General features: G+C 34.9%; 1 protein-coding gene and 1 long non-coding RNA gene across 2 annotated transcripts in view; one reads left to right on the forward strand and one right to left on the reverse strand.

Moving 5' to 3' along the window:
* Positions 1-18,448, forward strand: part of LOC126777573 (zwei Ig domain protein zig-8-like) — a 183,287-nt gene extending 164,839 nt beyond the window's left edge. Inside the window, exons 7-9 of the mRNA XM_050500637.1 lie at positions 13,963-14,082; positions 15,449-15,646; positions 18,257-18,448. Of these exons, the coding sequence (XP_050356594.1) occupies positions 13,963-14,082; positions 15,449-15,646; positions 18,257-18,390 (452 nt within the window). The 3' untranslated portion in view covers positions 18,391-18,448. The remainder of the gene's footprint in view (positions 1-13,962; positions 14,083-15,448; positions 15,647-18,256) is intronic.
* The window catches only part of LOC126777608 (uncharacterized), a 185,987-nt gene that overhangs the window by 38,035 nt on the left and 120,855 nt on the right, over positions 1-27,097 (reverse strand). The window lies entirely within an intron of this gene.

Raw genomic sequence — 27,097 nt, forward strand, 5'->3', positions numbered from 1 at the left:
ACTTATTATCTTACTACTATTTATATTATGTTTCTGCTATTTAAAAGTATTTCCCGATTTTCATGTTGCCCCAGTAGTTTGGGCTGTGCATTGATATGTTTGCCAGTAAGTCAGTTGACATATATATCTATATGTTGTATTTATATACACGTAATGAATTTTTGATGTCATTTTTACTTTAATTTAGAGAAAATTATATATTATATTATGTATGTATAACACATTGTCGTTTATTTTATAAATAGTAGTAGAAAAAAGTAAATAATTTATGATTATATCGCTATGTTCTGTATACCCCGGGAACACCCTTAGGAATTTGACGCCAGCGTTTGGGACAAGCGTCGGTGCGAAAAGCGAAAGACCCCCGAAAACTTTCAAGGAAAACCATGAAAAATTTATATGACATCTTAATCACAACGCTGTGTGAGTAACACACGCTTAACTAACAAGACTAAATATTAAAGTTTGTTTTCGTAAATTACATTTATATTTATTGCAAATAAACTACGCCAAAATTTTTTTTTTTTTTTATAGAATAGGAAGGCGGACGAGCATATGGGCCACCTGATGGTAAGTGGTCACCAACGCTCTTAGACATTGGCATTGTAAGAAATGTCAACCATCGCTTACATATCCAATGCGCCACCAACCTTGGGAACTAAGATTTTATGTCCCTTGTGCCTGTAATTACACTGGCTCACTCACCCTTCAAACCGGAACACAACAATATCAAGTATTGCTGTTTTGCGGTAGAATATCTGATGAGTGGGTGGTACCTACCCAGACGAGCTTGCACAAAGCTCTACCACCAGTAGTGGCGTACACCACTGAATTTTCATGTGCTTAATTGTGTTTATAATTCATCTCGTGCTTGACGTTGAAGGAAAACATCGTGAGGAAACCTGCATGTGTCTAATTTCATTGAAATTCTGCCACATGAGTATTATACCAACCAGTATTGGAGCAGCGTGGTAGAATAAGATCCAAACCTTCTCCTCAAAGGGGAGAGGTGACCTTAGCCCAGCAATGGGACATAAACAGGCTGTTACTGCTAGTAAGATATATATCAACGACGAACTCGTTCGTGTATCTATTTATGTTTATGGAGATCCTCGTAACAAACTTACGTAAATTGACGGAGAACACATTTTTTATATCATTTATTAATTTTTATTATTACCAGACATTTAATATGTTAGTAAGCTAATGAAACTGGTTTGTAGCATTTCCTTTTTGGTAATTTATTGTTTAAACAATTGATATTGTAAAATAAAACATAATATGTTGAAATTATTACAATCAAGTTAAATTATTTAAACCAATGAATTTCATAGCCAAATAGCCCGGACTCGTAATTAATCAAATTCACTCTCCGCTCAAAGCTGAGATAACTAACATGGCCCAGTAATTACTTAGGGCATCTTAACCTCTAGACGACGGACCATTTCTTGACTGAAACACTCAAAGCCCAGACGATATGACTACATAGTAATTCGTGTTAATTACATAATGGTACTCGTTGCACTTATTTCAAAGACACAGTTAAAAAACATGTCAATTTTAATAACCATTTTGTATCAATTTATTTGAATGTAGCAAACCGAGTATTACTGAATACAACATTGAAATCCGAGGTCCTCAAGCCTCGGCTCGGCCATTAAAAGGTTATTAGATGTTGCAGTCCAGATATTTTCAATAGCAGTCCGAAATCTGGAAACTGGGAGTGTTTATCGTGAAAGCTTGTAAATCCTTTTTTTCATATCAGCTTATAAGAGTGCAGCACCTATTTCACACAGTTGACTCATTTCACTATTCCCTTAATCTTATAGTCCGATATAAAAAAAAAAGTCGAGATGGCCCAGTGGTAAGAACGCGTGAATCTTAATCGATGAACGTGGGTTCAAACCCGGGCAAGCACCTCTGAATTTTCATGTGCTTAATTTCTGTTTATAATTCATCTTGTGCTTTTCGGTGAAGGAAAACATCGTGAGGAAACCTGCATGTGTCTAATTTCATCGAAAGTCTGCCACATGTGTATTCCACCAACCCGCATTGGAGCAGCGTGGTGGAATAAGCTCCAAACATTCTCCTCAAAAAGGGAGAGGAGTCCTTAGCCCAGCAGTGGGACAATTACAGGCTGTTACTATAGTCCGATTGGACATCGATCAGACATGGACCGGTGAGAGATCAGGCTCAGGTCTAATTACAGAAGAACAATGCCAATTTTTAAACTACAGCAACATATCTTGACCGAGAAATCCAATTGCTTTTAATGCATCAACCTTTGGGTTTGGTCCTTCTAAGTCTTTTCGACTATGAAATAAAAAAACTAAAATTATATGGAAGCAGTTCCTTTTGCACATTTGCAGTTTCGATTAAATATCCATGATCTGGAAACTTAACAAGATTTTAAGATTGAATTACAATGAATGTTCTAACCATTAAAACTTTCATTCTAAATCTTAAGCTTCATTGTGTTCAAAGTTGTCGCAGACTCGACAATTGCAGTCTACGCCGACATTTCTTGCAATTTTCCTGTTTCCTGACTATTTCATGGCCGAGCTCTCGCCTTTTTAATGATATGGAAAATTTTATCGTTCTTTAAACTTCATTTGAACTTTTGACGTCATTAAGAATGAATGAACGTTTGAATTAGTAAAACATTTTATCTTTAATGTAGTCCCGATGTAGGTCACGTGTTCGATGTAAGACATGCGCTTGTTGATTTTCTTGTTATAAAAGTATAAACTAATATAATATATAATTACCGCCCTGAGCTAACAATTGCACGAATGCGGGTTATAGAATACACATGTGACAGAATTTCATTGGAAACATGCAGGCTTCCTTACAACGTTGCCTTTGTCATCGTTCACTAGAAAATATAAACACAAATTAAGCTTTCATGGCACTCATTAGTTCATCTGACCACTGGGCATTCACATCTTAAAAAAAAAACTATAAAACATAAAGAAATAATCAGGTGTACACTCTCTTGTAAAATTCACAATTTTTCATACAACCTTTTGCTCTGAAAATAGCGAAATGATAAATTGTCACTCCATAAAATATATTAATAAACACCTCACCCACAATGGCCCTGTCAGCTTGAACATAACACGGATACAACAACAAAGACCCGCTTGTATTATAAAAATATTTATCATTACCTTATACGTGCAAAAACTCGTTTTCATAACGATGCAAAGCAGTGTTGTTCTGTATTAATCCACTTCGTGAAATTATAGGACCCGACGTTTTGATTCGTGTGCGATAAAAAAAAACAATATTTTTACTGCACACAAAATACAGATAACTAAAGACTAAGATAACACAAAATAAGCCTAACGCTTGGCATATAATGAGTGTATATTTATGTATATTATACGCATTTATATATAAATAGCACATACATTATATATATATTATACATTGTCAGATGTATCCTGTGAGTATCTTTCTTTGTTTGAAAAAAGTCACTGTTTCAATGGTAAATGGTGGTGGTTAAGACCTTTGTATGTTTTTCCTCAATATCGTTATTATTATTTCTTTTTTTTTAATGCGCAATTAATATATTTATATTATCAAAGTCAATGTCGCATATCACCTTCTGATATTTTGCGATCGTGTTAAGTCGAGTTTTTTCTCTCAGAATTGCTCAACAGTTGCTAACTAGTAAATTTAAACGCGAAAAGTTTATTTTTCTTATCTTATTTATTTTACCTTGGCGCGGGATATTTTCATGAAATAATGTGAAAAGAAGCATACTATCATATTATACGGTATAATTAGGGAGTGATAAATATTGTAGTTAAATCTACTTCATTGACATGACATTTACAAACGTTAAAGTTTTACTTATGTGTCAAACACTGATGTAAGTACTATATATTCTTTACTCTCAAGATAAGATGGGACGGTCATCCGACATGATCAGAAAGAGATCATGCGCAAAGATTTACGCACTTTCTGAAAATTGCTTGCTGGAAAAGAACTAAAAATAATTTTAATGGTCAGTGTGATTCGAACCTCAATCACATGGTCTGCAGTCGAATAAGCCACTAAACCAACATAAAATTATAATAATACGATACTAAAACATTTCAGATGAAAGCTAAATAAAAAAGTAAGCCTTATATTTTACGATTAAATAATATCAAAATCTCTTTACATATTCGTAAAACGGTCTTGAGTTGAAGCTACTTGAAAATGAAACGTATCCAAGGAAGATACTGTAATATAACGTGTATGAGTACATCCTGCAATATGGATATTAAAACGTTTGCGCGTTTCATGTTTTTTGTTTTAAATCTACCAAAGAAAATATAATACTTCATATCAATTTAATTCTTTTATGTATCGTTAAATTACATTGCAGCGTATAATAATAAAGAAGGTTTATATGTGTTAATTAATGCAACTGCAATATGGAAGTATTCATAAGCATTTATAATCTGTTGAATTTTAAATTTCGAATTGATAAATTTAGTAATTATTTATATTTTTATTACAAATTTATTATTGGAATCACTACGGGTACGCGACCCCGGACTGCTCTAGCTACTTGTGTCACATTCCTGTATCTTCCGTGATCACAGTATCCTCACCCCTCTTCTTGATACGCTGTTTCCCAAAATTATCCCAGCGTCACGCCCTTGCTCCCACGTCCCACGTCCCAACGGCAGAGTCGTCAACACCGAGTCTCTAAAAAAGAAGGAAAACTAATATTAAGCCCGGAGCGGTGCCTCCGTTTAGGCGTAAGCCTGCGGCCAAACCAGCACCACACGTATTGACTCGTCATTCCTGCTGGGGAGGAGGAGAGGGTGGCATGGGTACTGGGCAAGCCCGTGTTGCCATAAAGTAGCCTGGCCCAGGCGTAGCAGCATCCACGGAGAGGACACTTCGCTCACCTCTTTTGCAGGTGGAAAACAACACGGAGAGTGGCAGTCACTGGTTATAAGTCAGCATGAATAGGCGTAAGTGCGGACGCCAGGGTACACTCTTGACAGTAGAAGGATCCATCGTAGATCCATTGATCAGCTACTGCCTGCCGCTATCCGCCTCAGCGTTAACTTGTTCCGCCTGGGTGAACGGAACACAAGCCTTACAGCGACGTTGACGCTGTGACATTAACCACCTGCTCAAAGGAACAAAAATCCAAAAAACCCACACCAACGCTGCTTACATGCGCTTTGCGACATGGAAAGTCCGAACGATAAAGACAGGCTTTCCGAACACCTACGGAAGCTCCGATTGTGACCAAGAACTGCGCAAAACTGACAGTATCGACGTGGAGCTTAAAAGGCTCAATATTGATATTGTAGCCTTACAAGAGACCAGAACTGAAGACGAAGGGTCGTTGCGTGAAGCTAACTACACTTTTTACTGGAAGGGCAAAAGTTCCTTGGAAACACGAGAGCATGGTGTAGGTTTCGCGGTTCGAAACCAGCGGATTATGGTCTTGCGTCTAAACTCAAAAAGCGGCTTTGTCACGCTAATTTCCGCTTACGCACCGACGCTTAGTTCAAAACCTCAGACCAAGGATCAATTCTACGGCCAGCTCGATGAGGCAGTGCGCAGGGTAAATCCAACTGACAGACTGCACATTTTGGGTGACAACGGAGAACGATTGTTGGAATTTTGCTCAAGGCACCAGATGTGTGTTACCAACACCTTTTTTAAAGGCAAAATGATGCGGAAAGTCTCGTGGATGCACCCTCGATCTAAACACTGGCACCATTTAGACCTTGCTCTTACAAGAAGGAGGGATCTACGGGAAATGCTCCACACGCGGGCGTTTCACAGTGCCGAGTGCGACACCGATCACAGCCTCGTTGCTACTAAAGTCCGACTTGTCCCTAGGAGAGTCCATTCTTCCAAGCCACTCGGTCGAAAAAAGATAAATCTTTTCAAGACTCGTGACATGGAAGTAGTGGAGTCATTTGGGGAACTCGTCCACGAAGAAGTTGCAACTTGGGACAGTACGACTTCAGCGCGAGTCGAATGGGAAAAAGTCAAGTCTCTTCTCACTGACACTGCAGACAAGGTTTTTGGCTATCATAAGGCAAAATCTTACGACTGGTTTCAAGAAAACGAGAAGCACTTACTTCCCTTGATTGACTCAAAACGTCAAGCCGCTTTAAATTTTCGCCTTTACCCTTGCGATGCGACACGTGAAGATCTCACGAAGGCAAAAGCCTCACTTCAGCGTAGCACGCGTTCCTTTTTAAATGCGTATTGGACAAAGCTTTGCCAAAGCATCCAAGCGTGCACAAACGCGGGGGATATTGGCGGGGTGTACGCGGGCATCAAAAGAGCTCTTGGACCTACTCCACAAAAGACGGCACCTCTCAAGGAAACTGACGGTTCTGTTATAACAGACAGCACCCGTCAGATGGCAAGATGGGTAGAATACTACAAGGGGCTCTACGCGTGCCCAGTGGATATTCAGCCAGAAGCAGTGGAGCTTGTCCCGAATCTGGCAACTTGGCACGAGCTAGACGTTGCACCCACAGTAGAAGAACTTTATCTGGCCGTCAAGAAGCTCAAATGCGGAAAGAGCCCCGGAAAAGACGATTGTCACCGAAGTCGTCAAGCTTGAGTGCCTCTTGTCCATCCTTCATAACCATCTGACTAAGTGCTGGGAAGAAAACTACGTTTCTCAGGATATGCGAGATGCTAACATCGTCACTCTCATCATCGTCTCACGATTGCAACTGTTACCGCGGAATATCTCTTCTTAGCATCGTCGGAAAAGCCTTTGCCAGGGCCATTCTAGGCAAACTACAAAGGCTTGCCGACCGCGTATACCCTGAGGCACAATTTGGTTTTAGGTCCCAACGCTCAACTGTCGACATGATATTTTCACTCAGACAGCTACAAGAAAAGTGTAGGGAGCTACATACCCCCCTAGTCATTGCATTTGTAGACCTAAGCAATTTTGACTCCGTGAGCAGAGAGGGGTTGTACCGGCATATGGTCTGACTGCTCAGCTATGCACCTGGATTGCCAGCTTCCTACACAAGCTTAGCCTTCGTGTTTTAGTAGATGGTTGCGCTTCACAATTCTATGTAGTGAATGCTGGGGTCCCCCAGGGATCTGTGCTATCTCCGACACTCTTTCTTTTGCATATCAATGATATGCTCTCTCTTGGGAACATACATTGCTATGCAGATGATAGTACAGTGCATGGTGGGTACCACGGACGCGCAGTGGCTGGGCGGGCGGAAACTGAGGAGAGGCGGGAGAATCTTGTCATTGAACTCGATAGGACGTTAGAGCTCATCGCCAAATGGGGTTCTGATAATCTTGTTGAGTTTAATGCCAAAAAAACATTTTACCCTCATCCCTCCCTCTGTGGCACACCGCTGATGATACAAAACAAAATCGCCATGTTGGGAATGGACGTTCGCTGCGACCTTAGTCCAAGGGATTACATCGAGGCTATTATAAAAACAGCTTCATGGAAACTCGGAGTTCTGAACAAGGTGCGGCGTTTTTTCACGCCACAACAACTGTGCCTGTTACACAACACAGGTACGGTCTTGCGTTGAATATTGCTCGCACCTTTGGGATGGCTCCGCTAAGTACCTACTGGAGGCCTTGGACCGGTTGCAGCGACGTGCAGTACGCATTATTGGCGACGTAAAGGTCATCGCGACGCAATTGAACCTTTTCAATTGCGTCGCGAGATAGCAGCACTGAGCGCTTTCCATCGACTGTATCACGGCGAGTGCTCTGAGGAATTATTCTCTCTAATTCCTGCTTCCCCCTTTCTTCTTAAGTCCACGCGAGCTGGTTCTCGATGTCACCGCCTAACTGTGACATCAATTTCATCGCGCAAAAAGAAATTCGGCAACTCCTTTCTTTGTCACACTACCAAAAAATGGAATTCCTTACCAGCTCACGTGTTCCCCTCCTCTTACAACCCGGGTTTCTTCAAACGAGGCGTGAAGAGGCATCTTGCGGGCCGGTAAGGCGGGGACGGCTAGTACAGAACATTCTTCCCGACTGTACTGGCCGTCGTCGCGTTTGGACTCTACTACCACTTACCATCAGGTGGAGTTGAGTCATTTGCCATCCCGGAGCATATAAAAAAAATAAAAAAAATAAATAAATAAAAAAAAGTACTCGGTTCTTGTCAGAATTGGATGCCACCAAAACTCCTAAGGATAGTGCAATCGTTCCACGAAGGTATGGAAGTCACCGTCCTGCACAATGGCAACACATCCACGCCATTCGACGTACGCCGTGGTGTTCGTCAAGGTTGTGCACTGGCCCCCACCTTGTTCGGAATATTCTTCTCGGTGCTTCTGAAGGTTGCTTTTGGTGATGAACAGCAAGGCGTCCACTTACACACGCGAACCGATGGTAGGCTGTACAACATCTCAATGATCAAGTCTAAACGCCACAGAGAGGACCTATTTGTAGATAGTCTCCTTTTCGCTGACGACGCTGCTTTCGTTGCTCATGACCAAGCTCAATTCCAGATTCTAATGGACAAATTTGCCAGAGCGTGTGTGTGACCTGTTTTCAATGTCCATAAACTGCAAGAAGACCGTTATTTTAGCGCAAGGAAGTTTAGAGCAACCAGTCATCTAGCTTAACGGCGCACCTTTACAGGTGGTTAACAAATTTTGCTACTTTGGGTCGCATTTGTCGAGCAATCTCTCGCTTGCTGATTGACTTCCGGATCGGCAAAGCAGCCTCTGCGTTCGGGAGGCTCTGTACAAGGGCTTGGGATAACAGACACCTTACGGTAAAAACGAAAATGCTTGTTTACCAATCATGTGTCCTAAGCACACTCTTGTATGGAGCAGAAACGTGGACAACGTACGCAAAACAAGAACGCCGACTAAACACATTTCACTTGCGCTGTCTTCGAAACATTCTGGGCATCACATGGCAGGATCGCGTGACGAGTCTGTTCTAGGCGAGGCACAGCTGCCTAGCTTCATGGCCATTCTAAAAAAAAATCGGTTACGGTGGCTGGGACACGTGCATCGAATGGAGCAGACTCCTTCCAAGGCAAACACTACTGGGAGAGGTTGTGGATGCAAAAAGGTCTGTTGGGCGGCCTATGCTCCGTTACAAAGATTGCGCTAAGCGTGATATGGTTGCGTTTAACATCCCTAGTAATCGATGGGAGGAACTGGCAGAGGACCGTGCCAAGTGGCGACGCCTTATTCACGAAGGTCAATCAAAGCATGACGATGCCTGGTTTAAATTACTAAAAGAAAAACGCACTAGGCGTCATGAGCGGGCTTCAAACCCCCGCCCATCTAGGGGCGCATACATTTGTCGGGAGTGCGGCCGAAGGATCCTCTCTCGCATTGGTCTTTTCAGTCATGAACGCAAGTGCCTTCGCGATGCCGCTTAAATCATCTGCCACGATGCAGAGGCCTATATGATGACAAATTTATTATTTATTACAAAATTTAGTGAGAGTGTTGGCTACTACAGTCTCTATATAGCCTTAGGAAATTTACGTCTAAATATTTATCTTCTTAAATATATATTAGAATACGTTAAAATAAAAAATAAGCTTTAAATTAAAACAGTATTTTTTGTGAATTTGGGTTGAGAAACTGACAATCTTTACAACTATCAAAACTTTTGAACCGATATACATTATCCTCTATTTTTCAATAATAACTGTGATTAAATATCGATTATTAAGCGAATGACTGCCTCGTTGACCTAGTATCTAGATATAAGGCCGCTAACCTGGTGGTCCTTGTTCACTTCCCAGGTTGGGCCACTAAAAAGTTTTCGGGTTTTTCTGTCAGAAAACCCTCAGTAGCAGCCCGGGGTCTGGAAGTTTCAAGTGTTTACACTCCCGTGCCTCGGAAAGCACAAAATGCTGAGCCTGAACTCTTTCTGGTCGTGACGGATTGCCGTCCCATCGAATTATGAGAGCTAGAGAATAGTGTGTAAACATGTATTTGCGCATACACTTGTGCACTATAATATGTCCTGCCCAGTTGTCTAATCTCTCTTGAAATTGGCCACCGTGGTCAAAATCGGTCTGGAGGACCTTATTAAGTGAATACTACTTTATTTAAATCAGTGAAATAATAAGTATTAGGCTTGAAATACGATTTTTGATTATAATACTGTAATCACAGCGTAATTTAACAAAAGATACGTCACAAGAAGAAAATACTGTTTGAAAAAGTCATAAACAACAACTGCTGTTAATATAAAAGCAATAATTTAATTAAGGTTAGGAATGATATGCTGAGTATAATTAATATTACTACTTATTCTTAAGATGAATTTCTACCAATCGAATATAATTTATTACGATCAGTAACCGTAACAGCCTGTGAATGTCCCACTGCTGGGCTAAAGGCCTCCTCTCCCTTTTTTTTGACGAGAAGGTTTGGAGCTCATTTCGCCACGCTGCTCCAGTGCGGGTTGGTGGAATACACATGTGGCAGAATTTCTGTGAAATTAGACACATGCAGGTTTCCTCACGATGTTTTCCTTCACCGTAATGCACAAGATGAATTATAATCACAAATTAAGCACATGAAAATTCAGTGGTGCTTGCCCGGGTTTGAACCCACGATCATCGGTTAAGATTCACCAAGGTTCTTACCACTGGGCCATCTCGGCTGTCACCTTAGTTCATAGACATTAGTATCGCAAGAGAGTTTTAAGCTTGGCTTATGTGTACAGATTTAAAAGCGATTTAATCGCTGTAATTTGCTTTATTTTATTATTTACTTTTCATTTCTAAAGTACGGAATTTAAAAGTTGGACTTCATTATAATATTAAAATGCCAGTGGTGGTTTAAACTGATGATTGCACGCTTATACCCAGTCAAGTCAATTTCCATGTGCTTAATAATTTGTAAAGGAAACCATTGTAAAGAAGCCTGCATGTGTTGGATAAAAATCTGTTACATGTATATTGGAGCAACTTGATGGAATAAGCCTTAGACCAGCAGTGGGACATTAACTTTTAGCTGTTACTTTAATTTAAAATATCTCCCAAATGTGAAGCAATATTCAATCATATCATAATTCAATTTCGTTGATCACAAAAAAACATAACTCAGTCAAAATAAACTAACCGATACAAGAGAAAACCAATTTCGCTATCCAACTTAGATTGGCCAATGACACTTCCCCTGGCCTATCAACTTAAAGGTATTACAAAAAGTCACCCAAAAACATTCAAGAAAGCAGTGAGAAGATTAAATCTCCGAATGAAAATGTTCAAGGTTGTTGAATATACTTGGATTTAATCTTAAATTTGTTTTAGGGTATTATTTACCTTTTATCTCGCTTGCGTTCCTTGCTAGATTAAAGAAGGCGCTTAATAAGAATCCTGCCTTTTTATTAAAACTGTTAATAACGACCCAGAAATTGTATAACAAGAGCTCATGACGTAATAAAGTGCTTTTCTTTAGGTTATTAATCTTTTGGATGTGATTAATTAGAAATATTTATCGAAAATAATAAATCTTTTAGTCTCGATCCGGGGGAGCGATTAATCAATAGCAATACAAAGCACTGCTAAAAATAATTACTAGCTATGGCTATAACACTAGCTAACCGCTTCGACTTCGCACGGTTCAAATAACGCTTGACCTTGAAATACTTTTTTACATTAATATTTTTAAACAAACTATACAATCAATATTACGTCATATACTTTATTACTGGTGGTAGAGCTTTGTGCAAGCTCGTCTGGGTAGGTACCACCCACTCATCAGATATTCTACCGCAAAACAGCAGTACTTGTTATTGTTGTGTTCCGGTTTGAAGGATGAGTGAGCCAGTGTAATTACAGGCACAAGGGACATAAAATATTAGTTCCCAAGGTTGGTGGCGCATTGACTATGTAAGCGATGGTTGACATTTCTTACAATGCCAATGTCTAAGGGCGTTTGGTGACCACTTACCATCAGGTGGCCCATATGCTCGGCCGCCTTCCTATTCTATAAATATATATATATAGAAATAGAATATATATAATATATACTTATAGAATATATAATATATATAATTTATTCACATGGACTCAGTGATAATACAAGAATTAAAACTAATAGCAATCTAACATCGATGAAAGTCATTTTCTCAATTTCCTGAAGAACACCGCCGTATATTAAAATATATAAATAAACTATATATCGTAGGCACATGACAAAATTAAATGTGTATTAAATTGAATTATTTATAAAATTTACTAATTGTTTAAGCAAATCCGAATCAAAATTAACTTGCAAATTTTATTATACTATTCAATTATTACCGATTTAATGGTAATTGTGTATTTGTCAAACAAATATTACATAATTTATTATATGTACTTTGTTAATTAAGTTTTATTTCATATTGAATTATCTTCAAAATTATTCGAACATTGAAAAATTATAATCAGACAAACATAAGAGTTTGTCATAATTACGACTTATATAATATTTAATTGTATAGAGTAAAAATATAAAATAATAAATTAAAAATAAAACGAAATAGCCATACAATTAATAATAACTTGCACATAATCCGAGTAATTGATAAAGTTATTTGGACTACGATTTCTAATGCAAGCCAGCATTTTTATACTGAAATATAGAACAAGATGTTAAAGATAACACCAGAGGCACGGACAATATGTCCATGGAGATACAAAAACAAAAATATTTAATATAATTTTTTAGTAAATACATGCAGTCCAATAGATTTTCCAAAGGAAATGTAACGCAGAACGCTTTTGCTATTTCCTCTGAACTGGTAAGCTGAGTATACACCAGCTCTTTGGTAACTAGAAGCGTGGTTCAGTTCCTTGCAAAGATCTTTTATTTGTTCAGCTTCTGAAGAATACGGATTAATTTTTTTTGTCAACTAAGCTAACTCTAGCAGTTAATAAAATATATTTTTCTTCTTGTTTCTAGAACTCACACAACACTATATTTACAAAGTTTATTTAAAAATCTCTCTTTGATAACTATAAAGCTTCAGAGATGGTCCCAATATAAGAAGACAGTCTTTTTATATATAATAATGCATTATTTATATTCAAATATCATATTGAAATTGCTACGCGACAGATAGAATTAATAGTCATGTATATACTGCATGGTTTAGAGTTGTCAACCGTGTTACTAAAATAAGGGATTCGAATTTAGGTACAGTTTCAACATATAACGTTTTGGTAAGCCTTTTTAATGCTAAATATTTTTCACTAAGTTTTGTTTAAATAAAATATTCTTACTGTAACGTTACTTTCAATGTAATCTGAACTAATTGAATTCTATAATCGTTTGAACAAATTAAGATTTCGTGTCGTCACAATATTTATATCATTTTATATGTCATTGCACCTTCGTATTTATTTCCTTAAAACTTTAAGCTGTGAATTTATAATTAAATGTTTAATTTTATGCTTAGTGTGAATCCTATTCAAATATATGTAGACACTTTATTACCTTAAACAATCTAACACATAACCGAAATGACGTAATTGTCCTATACCTACAGTACAGTAACAGCCTGTTAATGTCCCACTGCTGGGCTAAGGCCTCCTCTCCCTTTTGAGGAGAAGGTTTGGAGCTTATTCCACCACGCTGCTCCAATGCGGGTTGGTAGAATACACATGTGGCAGAATTTCAATGAAATTAGACACATGCAGGTTTCCTCACGATGTTTTCCTTCACCGTTAAGCACGAGATGAATTATAAACACAAATTTAAGCACATGAAAATTCAGTGGTGCTTGCCCGGGTTTGAACCCACGATCATCGGTTAAGATTCACGCGTTCTTACCACTAGGCCATCTCGGCTTTTCCTCCTATACCTGTACCCTTATAATCCCTAAATATCTATGCGAGTCACATTAACAATTTAACTTGGAGAAATAATCCGATATGTCCAGAGCCACTAACGTAAACTTTGCTCTTATATAATTATTATGTGTTTAATTTTAATAAAGCATTTTTTGTGACAGAAGCGAAAGCAAAGGTTCTCGGTCCAGCAGACTTGTACGTGAAGACAGGGAGTTTGTTGTCACTGACTTGCATCTTGAGTCAAGGTCCTCATGATTTGGGGACGATATTTTGGTATAAGGGTATGTGGTTGATATTTTATTTTTATTGAATTATTTAAATGCATGCTGTAACTGCCTTGGAATGGTTATGTATGTGTATTGAGCACCTTTATTTTAGATCATAATACATACAATTCTGTTGGTCGTTTAAATAAAATGCATGAAATAGTACCTTACAAGTATACATAAGCAACTAAGCCTGTATGAATAAGTATAATAGAAAATAGGTGTTAACAACTTTGTGAATGCAATGCCAATCATTACCTAGACCTACGTGTAACTTGTGCCTAAAATTGCAGAAGTCCATACTAAGAAATACAACTTCCAAAACCATGTTTAAAGTTTTAACAAAACAAGACTTGAATAATGGCCTGGGGGTAACACGTCAAAGATCCTTTAGCTTATATATGTATATAAACATCTTGATACAGTGGGTTTCTAGGGTTAGTAATTACAGTTAAAAAAACTCTTCTTTTTCTTACAGCAATATGTTAATTATTAACATTTTAAGCCGAATTAATAAGAACATAATTTTAAAAAGGAAATGAAAATAATCATTTTACAGATCTTTATAAAGATATTTTTTCTAATTATGTAAAAAAAAAAAATATTTCAAGCATCCTTAACGATTTTTTTTAAATAATTTAATAGCATTATAAATTAAAATTTGAAAATAGATGAAGACGTTCTAAGTCTAGAGGTAATAAACCTAGGATTGCTAAGAAGTTATGCTGTATAAATTAACGTCAATTAAAATGAATAGACACTAAAACTATTACTTCACTGTTTCACTATTGTTTTTGTTGACCATCTCTTTTTAATTTTTCAATTTCAGAAAGTATATCTATTATCATTTTCTCTTCATGATAGTGTTGAATTGTTTGTATGATTTTTCTGAAATATGTAGTTTTAAGAGAGTGTTAACGCTAAACGCTTTGACCCAATTTCATTTTAAAAAAACCTTTTTCGTGGCACGCCCTATGATTCTCGCTTTGATTGCACCAAGTACGATTTCGAACTACTTTCATTTTACACTTTTATAACAGAAGCGATTCTTTTAGACCATTAATTGGACGGAAACTCGTATCTTCTGGCAAATTGCCTATTTGTTGCCGTACTAGCGTTTCTGGTTACTTCGCTCTTTATTCTTGCCCTAATACGTTTTAACCAGACGGAACAATCTTTCAATTGTCTGCCATATTTCCGTTTCAATAAGCTTCTATTATTTTCTATTATTAAAAAAATAAAGCATTTATGGTAGGCTATATTTTATTTATCGCATTTGATTTGTTTGTAATTTATGAAAATAATCTTACCCTCAAAACATCACACAATCTTTGTAACGTTTTTTTTCTATAACTAATTGTTTAAATACCATTTATTACAGGATCAAAATTAATAGAATATAAGGAGGTAGATGCGAATGAAATTATAGAAGTTCCAAGAATCAGGCTTAAAACAGAATGGACGGAGCAGCTCACGTCTCGTTTGACGATCGACAAACTTCTGCCGACTGATAGCGGGAACTACAGCTGTGTGCCAACGATGGCTGAAGCTGCCTCTGTGAATGTTCACGTTATAAACGGTAACAAATTTACTTTTAATGTTGATAATATTAATGGTTGTTTCTTGCAAGCTTTCAATTGAAAAAGATTAAATTGAAACATTCATTCCAAGTATTATTCAATTCAAATACTCTCAAAATCTCATCTGAATGATGGGGAGCTATCGATATAAAATTTTGTTATTTTGGTATTTAAATCGGCTTCATAACTTATAATAGTAGTTGAATAACCTATTAGAATGGAAACGTATTTGTAAAGCTTTTAAAACACACTTTGATATAACGTTTAAGGTATCTAAGTGTTCACTGATACATTATCCTGTTTACATTTGAGTAACTTTACTCGTCGTTTATAAATAAAACTACTTAAGGCGTGCCATCTGTAACGTCAATGCCTTTTTGTAGATAAATAAGTATAGAAAACTTGCGTCTGTGGAAAGTCGGTGTCGTGAGTTTCGAAATAGACTTAAGTTCTTCCAATGGATCTTTAGTAAGTTTGATAGAAAAGATATTATAAGAAACGGATTTTACTATAATACGAAATGTGGAAATATTTTATCGTGGGAAACTTTGATATTAAGGGGTGATATGGGATTTGTTGAGTTTAATGGCGGTTGTTTTTGTTTTTGAGATAAAATTTATTAATTCATATCGAACCGAAAGCTGATATTATGGACTGAGCCAGCGATCGGCAGACTTACAATATGTTATCAAACTCTATATTGATGCTAGGTATACTATTTCACCTACTATTTTTCACGTAGGTGAAATGGCGGTTCACTATAATTCCCGTCGATGGTACATTTGAACATCCAGAAGTCAAATACGTCAAAATTGACTTTAAAACGTGATCTCAGGTTGTCTGCCGTTTTAATACCTTAAAGTATATAACTTTTTTTATTAAAAAAAATCAATACCACGCCCTATTCCGGTTCCTAGTGTGTTTTATAAAATTTCAAAAGTTATTTCATAAAAAATTACGTTATTTCTGCAAAGCTGAAATTTATATATGTTATTTACATTATGATTAAACATATAAATTTGAAGCAGTAGACGCATAGGTCGGTTTCAATATGCGGACAGACGATATGATGCTTTCTCTGCGTACTGTTCAAAACCTCGTAAGGAGTAAATTCCCACTTCAGCTGCGGCAGTTGAAATAGTTTCAATAGCATCAATATGAAGTTTGCTAACATACCGTAAGTCTGCCGATCGCTGGCTCTTGGCCATTATGCGATTGATCGAAGTTCGAAATATTAAGATTAATGAAATTTTTTAAATATCGAATTGTACTGGATTGAAAATTTGTTACGTTATAAAATTATCTACTAATACTAAATAAAAGAGAATTCCTCACATGATGTGTGTAAATAAAAAGAAAAAAAACTACTACAAAGAGTGAAGCAAAAACTTTTACGTACGGGGTAGAATGACGCATATGTAAAGTAATACAATTATGTTGCTTTAGTGCCAAATAAATCACAAAATCACGACCAAATATTGTTGCACGAGTCAAGAAAAAATAACTAAGTAAAAACAATTTTATTTCACCACATATTATTTATATAATATATAAAATAACTACTGCAAATAGTGGTATAATTTAACCGGAGCTGAGATGGCCGTGTGGTTAGAACGCGTCAATCTTAACCGATGATCGTGGGTTCAAACCCGGGCAAGCACCACTGAATTTTCATGTGCTTATTTTGTGCTTATAAGTCATCTCGTGATCCATGGACACCTGCATGTGTATGATTTCATCGAAATTCTGCCACATATGTATTCTACCAACCCGCATCGGAGCAGCATGGTGGAATAATCCCCAAACCTTCTCCTCAAAAGGGAGAGGAGATCTTAGCTCAGCAGTGAGACATTAACAGAATGTTACTGTTACTGTCAACCGAAAACATAGTAAACTTAAATGTGCACTTAATTGCTCTAATTATATCATGACGCAGACGATTAGTCTGTTTTCTCAAAATAACAGATGATGATAAGGTCTTTACGAACGAGTTGAGATTCATTAATATAACGGACTGTTTTATAATTGTAGACGATTAAACATTCTCGCTTAGATATAATACAGTGTCGTTATATTAAGACCTTATTAACCAACATGAATGGGTTTAAAATTTTAACGGTATTATTTATTATTTCCTTAATGTCGTCATGATTAATATATTTTTATTCATACAAAAAATAAATGTTGTCAGTTCAACAAAATTTAGATTTACTGTAAGCTTATGAAATAAGATTTGTGGGTATATCGAAAAAAATCAATGTATATATCGTAGTCATATCATATAATATACAATCGTAAGGTGTGCAATAGCCTGTAAATATCTCACTGCTGGGCAAAGGCCTCACCTTTTTGAGTATGATGTTTGGAGCTTACTCATCATTTTCATTCACCACTCGCAGGTGTCGTTACGATGGTTTCCACCACAGCCGAGCACGAGTTTAATTTTAAACACGAATTAAGCACATGATTACTGGTTCCCGTTCTTATAACCACTGGCCCATCACGGCTAAAAAGGAGACCTTAAAAGACCCTAGTCCAGCAGTGGAACATTTATAAGCTGTTACTTTAATATTACTCAAATAAATAATCAATAATTTTCTTTTAAACAGGTGAACATCCAGCAGCTATGCAGCACGGAAACGCGAACACTGCGTCACCGTGCGCCCTATCCGTAAACTTATTAATTTCACTATATTGCACCCTTGCGACGATTTACACCAGCACTGTTGACGGGCTCAGGTGAAAATTACATAAAACTTAACAGATTCCAATGCAAGTGTAAATTAAATAGATATAATATTGTAAAGACTTTTACATTTTGTATAGAAATCGGCAATTTAATTGGATCTTACTAAATAATATGTACTTTCAATATAATGAACTCTGTAAATGCAATATGTTATAATTAATATTGAAAGATATTTTAATAATTCTTTTGTTTCGTATTCTAATCTTTTTTATTGTAGCCGTTTTATTATTGAAATTACATAAATTAGTACGGTCCACTTAAAATAAATGAAGAGAGTTAAAAGATTGTCATTATTATCTAAAGTAAATAGTTTATATGATTTGTATAAAGCAATGCGGTAATATTTTTAGAACGAAAATTATCTCAACTTAGATATCTCTTAGATTTTTCATTACTTTCAGAATTTTATCAGACTGAGTAGAAGAAAATAAGTTAGAATTGAACGAATAAAGCAACTTCTTTTTATTGTATTTAAATGTTTATTTTAATTATATAAAATCAAACCTTACTAATAAACATAAACAGCAATTGATAATTACACCATTGTGTGTCTTCTTTTTTCTAATGTCAAATTCCTTGTGATAGAAAGAGACGTAAGTATAAGTATGACGCGAATCAACAAATAGAATTGTTCTTGTACTACATAATGTTTATTTTAATTAATTAAAAGCTAACCCCTGACAAAAGAAAAATGTAAGGCTATTCTGTAATTACTTCGTCTTCTTCTTTCGAATGTCAAATTACTGATGACGGAAAGAGAGGCCTGTTCAAATATTCAATTCGCTATATAATGTTTGTTAGTAAGACAATTACTATATAAAAAGTGGTTTAACAAATATTTGTTTAGTTTTGAAGTTGTAAAGCATTTCATTCGTATATCTATCAGGCAATCATGCCTAAAGTTTACACTGTAAAATAACAGCTCGTAAGTATCCCACTGCTTGGAAAATGCCTACTCCACTGAGAGCCTTGTGACGTTTATTCCACTGCGCTGCTTATATATGGGCTGGTGATGATGATGAGATTGATGGCACAGTTTCCTCAATGCTAAGTATGAGATGAATTATACACATAAATTAACCTACGTAAGTGTAAGCGCAAGCTATCGCAAGCAAGCGTGGTTAAACTTCAGAGCGTTGTTTAAAAATTTTCATGCAGTGACACGTTTATCGTTATTAATTACTTTAAGAGCAGTTTTTTTTAATTAGCCATACATTTTAAGCACACTGCAATTCTATTTTAATAAGGCAATAACTAAATTTATATTTTAAATTTTAAAAACACACTCGTTGTGAAATATTAAACATTCAAAATGATTTTAAAATATATTTCTGTTATTATTATCCAGTATAATTTAGTCAAATTGAAAGCACGCTTATGACAATGTAAAATACAGAACTCGTTACATTAAAATATGTTCAAATTTGAGAGGCTTACTAGTCATTGAAGAGCCAAGCCTGTCTATATAATCAAATCATCTAAATGGTGCGAAATTATTACATAGGATGAAGAATCAAATCGATTCATACAAATGGGCACATTGCCCATGATTTATTTGATTGGAAATCTTTATACAAACGTTGGTGCTTGTATATAAATATAATCACTTATATGACATGAAAGTTTCATACGATTGATAAAATCGTTACGGCAATATTTAAATAAGACGCACTAGTAAAGAACCTTTTAAAAAGGATATGATCGAGTGTTGAATTTAACTTTTTTAATTCTAAATTTTAAAATCTTATATTTTCTGTAAATACATCTCTGTTTAAATTTAAAATTAATTAAACACTTAATTCACTGTTCGAAATAGCACCGATCTCTTATTAATTGTAGATTATTTGCTAGATGATTATAATTAGAATTATTTATTGATATTGTTTAATAATAATAATTGTAATATGTAAATAAATTGTAAATAATAATGTTTAAAAGTATGATTATTTCCATATGGCAATATTGTTTTTAACTTTATAATAAATAAAACGACTGATCCTATTGCGTGTTTTTCGATTTTTGAAATTAACTATTATGTGAAATTTTAATGAGTAGGTGCTTAACTTAACAGCTAAGCAAAGCTTATAAGTAAGACTGTTTTTTTCTATGACTTGACTATGACTATAAATTATATTAGAAATTAGTCATACTAATTTCTAATATAATTTAATATAAAAATAATAAATTGAAATTTACCAAGTTTCCAGTACTACAGAAGTAAAAATATACAAACTTGTTAAAACATTTTTTAAGACTTCTGTTATATATTTTAAGTATGGATCAAACTAGAATAGATGTTTAATAACGTTTATTATTTATTTATATATATTTTTTTATATCACACTTTAAAATTTTCTATTTTAGGAATATCGAAATATACGTAATAGGATTAACAGAAAATTCTATGAAACGTTTTTTAATCACAGAAATTATTAATTTAGAAAAACAGAGAATATGTAATAAAATTAGATTTAAGGTAAACTTTGACAAATAAATATCGTAAAGTATAACTTTTGTTTTAATAATTAACCTTCATAAGTTTTTTTACGAGTATTTTTATATATATACATCTTGTAAAAAATACTCGTAAAAAATAGCTAATATCTTATCTACCCTCTCTAATTAAGCTTGGGTAACCTCCATCCAATTAAATTGGTTAATAGCCAAAGGGGGCCGGAATCTGCAACTTATAATCTGAAAATTTGGACTTTTTACCACTGTCCAAACCGAATTTATAAGGGTACAAAAATACGACGAACCGCTGCAAGACATTAGTTAAAATAAAAGAACAACAGAAAAATAACTATCGCGACATATAGTATAACACAGATAAAAAATATAAATAAAAAAACTTAAATAACTATTGTTATACAAATCATGAACGCTTAGAATGGTAGCAAGAATGCTGGCAACATTTCCATTTTGAAACGCAATTCGAATTCTCTGGGCGGAAAATGAACCAGCCCTCCTGTCACCGGTGTAGGCAAATGAGACGGGAAGTTGAATTTCTAAAACTTTTCCGTTTATCTTTGAGTATTTCAACTATTAGAGACGTTTGTTGTTCAACTTTATTCTATAATGGAGTACATAGCGTGTATTTTATACGTGAAGATTATTTAAAATTAAAGTGACCACTGTAAATGTTACATTGCTGAGCTAAGAGGTTATCTTGAAGGTGACTTGACATCTAGATTATAAGTGAACTCGATGGTAAGTGGTCGCTTACATCACCAATGCGCCACCAACCTTGGGAACTAAGATGTTTTGTCTCTTGTACCTGTAATTACACTGGTTCACTCTCACTTCAAACCGGAATAAAACTATACTAAGTATTGCAATGAGTGGGTGGTACCTACCCACTTCCACAAAGCCCTACCACCAGTATCCCGTCTAATCTATAATTTATCTGTTTACAGATAAAGATAGATATATTTTAGTTACTTCAAGTGGAAGTTACATATTAAATATGTTGATAAGTTGTTTTTAATAAAATATCTAAGTTTCAATATCCATCCACAAAATTGGTGAGTCGTACTTGTATTAAAATAAATATATTAGGACACTAGCAATGAAAATATAATTTATATGCAAATAACTCCGAAATCTCGTCATAAAAGTCTACCGTAAAACCAGAGGATGTTATTTTTTTATACGATTATCTTATTTGAATACGTTGTGTGTTTTATTTCTTTCTTTCGCCATTTGAAGATAAATACTTGAAAAATTTTAAGGCCAAGGTCCTTATTTACTTTTTCTTATAAATTCATTATGTCCTCTGCTATGAAGACTGTAACCATTACATAAGGTTTATTCCGAACCGTGATGGCCCATTAGTCGTAAGAAGTCGTCATCTTTCTTCTTAGTGTTCACATGTATGCGAAAAAAACTTTAAAGGCCCACTATGCTTTATAAAAGGTTTCATTCTGAACCGTAATGGATGATGGTTAAAAGCAGGAATCTTAAACATTGATATTGAGTTCAAACCCGGGCGAGCACTATTGAATTTTCATGTACTTAATTTGTGTTTATAGTTTATCTCGTGCTCAGCGGTGAAGGAAAACATCGCGAAGAAGCTTGCATGTGTCTGTTTTCACTGAAACTCTACCGACTCGCATTGGAGCAGCGTAGTGGAGTAAGCTCCAAACTCCTCAAAAATGAGTTCAGGCCTTAACCGAGCAGTGGGACATTTACTGGCTGTTACTTTACTTCTTTTTATTCTAGTTTTTTTTATGTGAAACATTTAATGACTCGCTCTGAAGGTAAAATCCGTAAAACTCATATGAGGTGACGGCAAATGGCAAGCAGTCATGCCTCCTCGTCACCAATCTCTACACGCTTGTGTATGCGTGGTGCGTATACTATGTATTTCATTAATTTTCCGTGTATGTGTACTGCACACGCAAAATTAATATATTTGCTTTAATAACGAAACTCAATGTTGTTGTTAAATTTTATATTGATCCATATTTATTGGTTTTGTTTCAATTATACTCTTTTAATAACAATTTGAACGTTTCGTAATTATCTGCTGGCCCATCACGAACTCACTTATATTCTTAATGAGGTTCATTTTTATCCTTACTAATTTCAATAAACCCATTGATTTTTATTGGTCACATCACCGCACCTGGAATAACAATTTGGGACCACGATTATGTTATCAGTAAATTATGAGACTAAAGGTGCGGTTTAATAATAATTTTAAAGTTTCAATACAAATCACAATCATTAAGCTAGCGTATTTAGATACTGTGAACTCTTTCTGGCTGCGGATTTGCCGACCCATCGTATTATAAGAGTAAGGGTATAGATAATGCACTTATGTTTGCGGCTAGTCTCTCGTGAGAATAGCCACCGAAACCGTAATCAATCAGGAGAACATCATCATCTATTATCATATTTATTATCTGTGTTATTATAATATGTGTAGTGCTTACAATTATTATAATACAGTTATTTCCGAAATGGGCAAAATTAAAATTGCGGTCGTCAAAATTTCGTGAAATTTCACCATTCTTATATATTTTTTAAATGGGCAATCTAAGGTCAAAACACCTTAGTACAGTAACAGCCTGTTAATATCCTAAGGCCTAAAGCATCCTCTCTCTTTTGAGGAGAAGTTTAATTATTATAATATATAGCCAACTAACATATTAGATGTCTGGTAATAATAAAAATAAATAAATGATATAAATAATGTGTTATCCGTTAATTTACGTAAGTTTTTTACGAGGATATCCATAACCATACATAAATAGATACACAAATGAGTTCGTCGTTGATATATATCTTACTAGCAGTAACAGCCTGTTAATGTTCCACGGCTGGGCTAAGGCCTCCTCTCCTTTTTGAGGGGAAGGTTTGGAGCTTAGTCCACCACGCTGCTCCAATGCGGATTGGTATTTATTTTATTCATTTTGAACAAATTATACATATCTTAAACAATATATACGATAGTGACTACAATGGTATAATACTGTGTCGTAGCTACTAACGCCCTCCAATTCTACAGCACATTTATTTATTATTTGTTCATTGCAAACATAACAATCAAATATCATTTAATTTAACAAAATATAATATAAACATATATACATCTAAATATATATACTATAAGGAAGGGATGGGGTAGGAAGGAAAAATAAGTTAGGTCAATGTTATATTGATCGTTTTAGTAATAATTCAGTCTCATCATAGCCCAAATTGAGAAGCCAGTTGGTCATTTGCATTTTACACTGGTAAGTCGTAAGTGAGAAAATATTGATCTTCTTATTTATTCTATTATATAGAATCGAAGATGGTAGAATATGTATGTGGCATAATTTCAATGAATTTAGACACGTGCAGATTTCCTCACGATGTTTATCTTCATCGTCAAGCACGAGAAGAAATATAAACACAAATTAGGCACATGAAAATTCAGTGGTGCTTGCCCGGGTTTAAACCTACAATCAACGGTTAAGATGCACGTGTTTTAACCACTAGGCCATCTCGGCTCAAAACACCTTAGCTTGATAATATTAGTGTAGATAATAAACATAACGTATATATTTGAAGCAGATAACGTGTTTCATAGAAATAATACGAATACCAGATTGATTTGACAATATACAACGCTCACTTGTCTCAAAGCGCTTCATTTGTGCTATGTCACACCCATATATCAAATTTAATACATGAACTATAACACTATATGTATGAATTACCATCCCAGATCTCACTTAGCATTGATTCCCTATGCGTTTATCATATTCAAGCGTATGATAGAAATTTTGTATATAATACTAGCGAAGCATCGCGGTTTCTCAAACGTAAATTTGAAAATACAATTAATATGTAGTGTAGTATGTTAGTAAACTATGTTCAACTACATTGAAAAAAAAACAATTAAGTAATTTTAGCGGCCGTCGCTATTCTCAACTTTTAATATATGTAATCACATATTCACCGCAAGTGGCTTAGTTCCCATGCCATAATGCACTAGGAAAACATCACTACATTATAAAACCACAATCCTTTGCAGAAAGCGTTATAGCTTACCTTGAAGCATTACGAATTACAGAACTCATAGCACCTCAACGAAGCGTCTTGGCTTCCAGCTCTACATTACACAAACGTTAAGCGGTTCTGCTTCCAACGATTAAAACACCTTAGCGAGAAGCGTTTTGACTTCCAACGCTCAAAGTACGTTAGCGCGAATTGTTTCGCCTTTCAAAGCCTTAGATATTTTGTACGCCACATGATTAAATATAAATGAATGAACTAATGTTAAGATGTAACAGACGTTTTATGAAGATTTTTAGAGTAATAAACAAGAAAATCTTAACAAAGATCAATCAATTACAAACTATTTTCTAAAATTTTTATTGGAGCTTAAAATATATCCAATAGCATATTATTAAAAATGGTCAAAAGAGATTGCAATATGAAAATAACAAAAAATCCTATAATTATTATGATTGTAACTACAACAATTCCATTTTTATAAAAAAAAAATATCTTTGCACTAAGATTGTGTTTAAAGAGAATCATAGTCATGATTAAAGTAAATCAATGATTTGTAATAGTGGTGATCAGTAAAATAACACTGAAGAAACGCAAGTGTATTTAATCGGTAACACTAAGGCTGCTGCAAGTAATGCTGTTAATCATCACGCTATAGAATACGAAACATCGGTGTGGCCACGACATAACGCTTAATTCTTGTTTGGCTTACATAGTCTGGTTAAGTTTAGGGGACTGTCTCGATAATTTAGCGGCTATATATAAAGCCCTAAAGTCCTGGTCCAAACCTCAAGGTGGGCTGATAAAAATTTATAGGGTTTTCCTATCGAAAAAAATATCTCAATCTCTCTCTCTTCAATAATTTAAATGTGTTGCTATAGTTTGATTGATTGCTTTAACTGAATATTAATATTTAAGATGAATGAGTTTTTTTTAATAATTTTCAGGATGTTATTCATAAGTAGTTCAATTGTTTTTTATTCACTTATTTTCACTTATTTGCTCGCATTTATTAGTTACTACTCTTACGGGGTGGTTTTAGGTACCCTATCTCTTTTCAATACCCCTGACAACGTGTATACAAAATTCATTATGATCTGTTGAATAGTTAAGACGTGATAATGTAACAAACAAACAAATAAACTCACTTTCGCATTTATAATATGAGTACAGATTTATACAACACGTAGAGTCCCTGAATGAGCTCATAGCTTAGCTCTGTTTCTGTTTATAATAATTTTAAACTTAAAACTTAAAGTTACGCCATTTCCACAAAAACCATAACATTCATAATTGGATTTTCATCTGATATAACATGCATGAGATGGTTGCAATAACAGAGATTGGCCGATGTAGCGCGTCGTGTTATAGTGTAATTTATTTTAATTCGTACGTGGTTCACTCCCGAATAAAGACTTTTTTGTGGACAGGTTTATTCAATATCGAAGCGAAAAAGCGATTTCAGCACACCTTTTTGTTTTATATACATTTTATTTAACTTTATTAGATTATTTCGTATTTTTTAACGATGATACTGTCAATCGGTAGCGTTTACTACATCTACCCTAATATTATAGATGCGAAAGTAACTTTGTCTGTTTCAAGGCTAAACCACCGTGAACCGATTTTGATAAAATTGATATAAGATTGAACCCCAAGGAAGGACATAGGCATTATCAAGTTATAATATATACAATATTATGAATCGGCCCGGTCCTTGAAATAAGCACCTAAAGCCTTGCGTGACGTCAACACGCGATAATGCTGCTCGCCTACAGTATTTTAATTTCATCTACCTACTTGAGTTTCCTAATAGTTTTGCGATTGTAAATATTATATATTTTAATTAAAATCGTTGTGAATGAAATATGAAGTGTTCAATAATATTACATGTTGAGTTTTTTTGATTAGTACATATAATAAATACATTTATAATATGTTTTCAAGAGAAGAAAGAATAAATTTAAAAAAATGAAAAATAATTGTTTAGTCTTTTTTATTATTATTATTTTTTATTATTGTTGCACAAATACAGCTTTATAAATAAAATAAAATTTAGGGTATAAAATTTTAATTACTTTATAACTAAATAAAAAATCAGGCGGTGGGCTGTTGTAACAGCATCCGGTCATGTAAAAATAATAAAATAACTTAAGCTAAAAATAATAAAAAACATTATAGTATGTATTGATACATA

This window comes from Nymphalis io, chromosome 23, assembly GCF_905147045.1.
Source record: "Nymphalis io chromosome 23, ilAglIoxx1.1, whole genome shotgun sequence".
Lineage (NCBI taxonomy): Eukaryota > Metazoa > Arthropoda > Insecta > Lepidoptera > Nymphalidae > Nymphalis > Nymphalis io.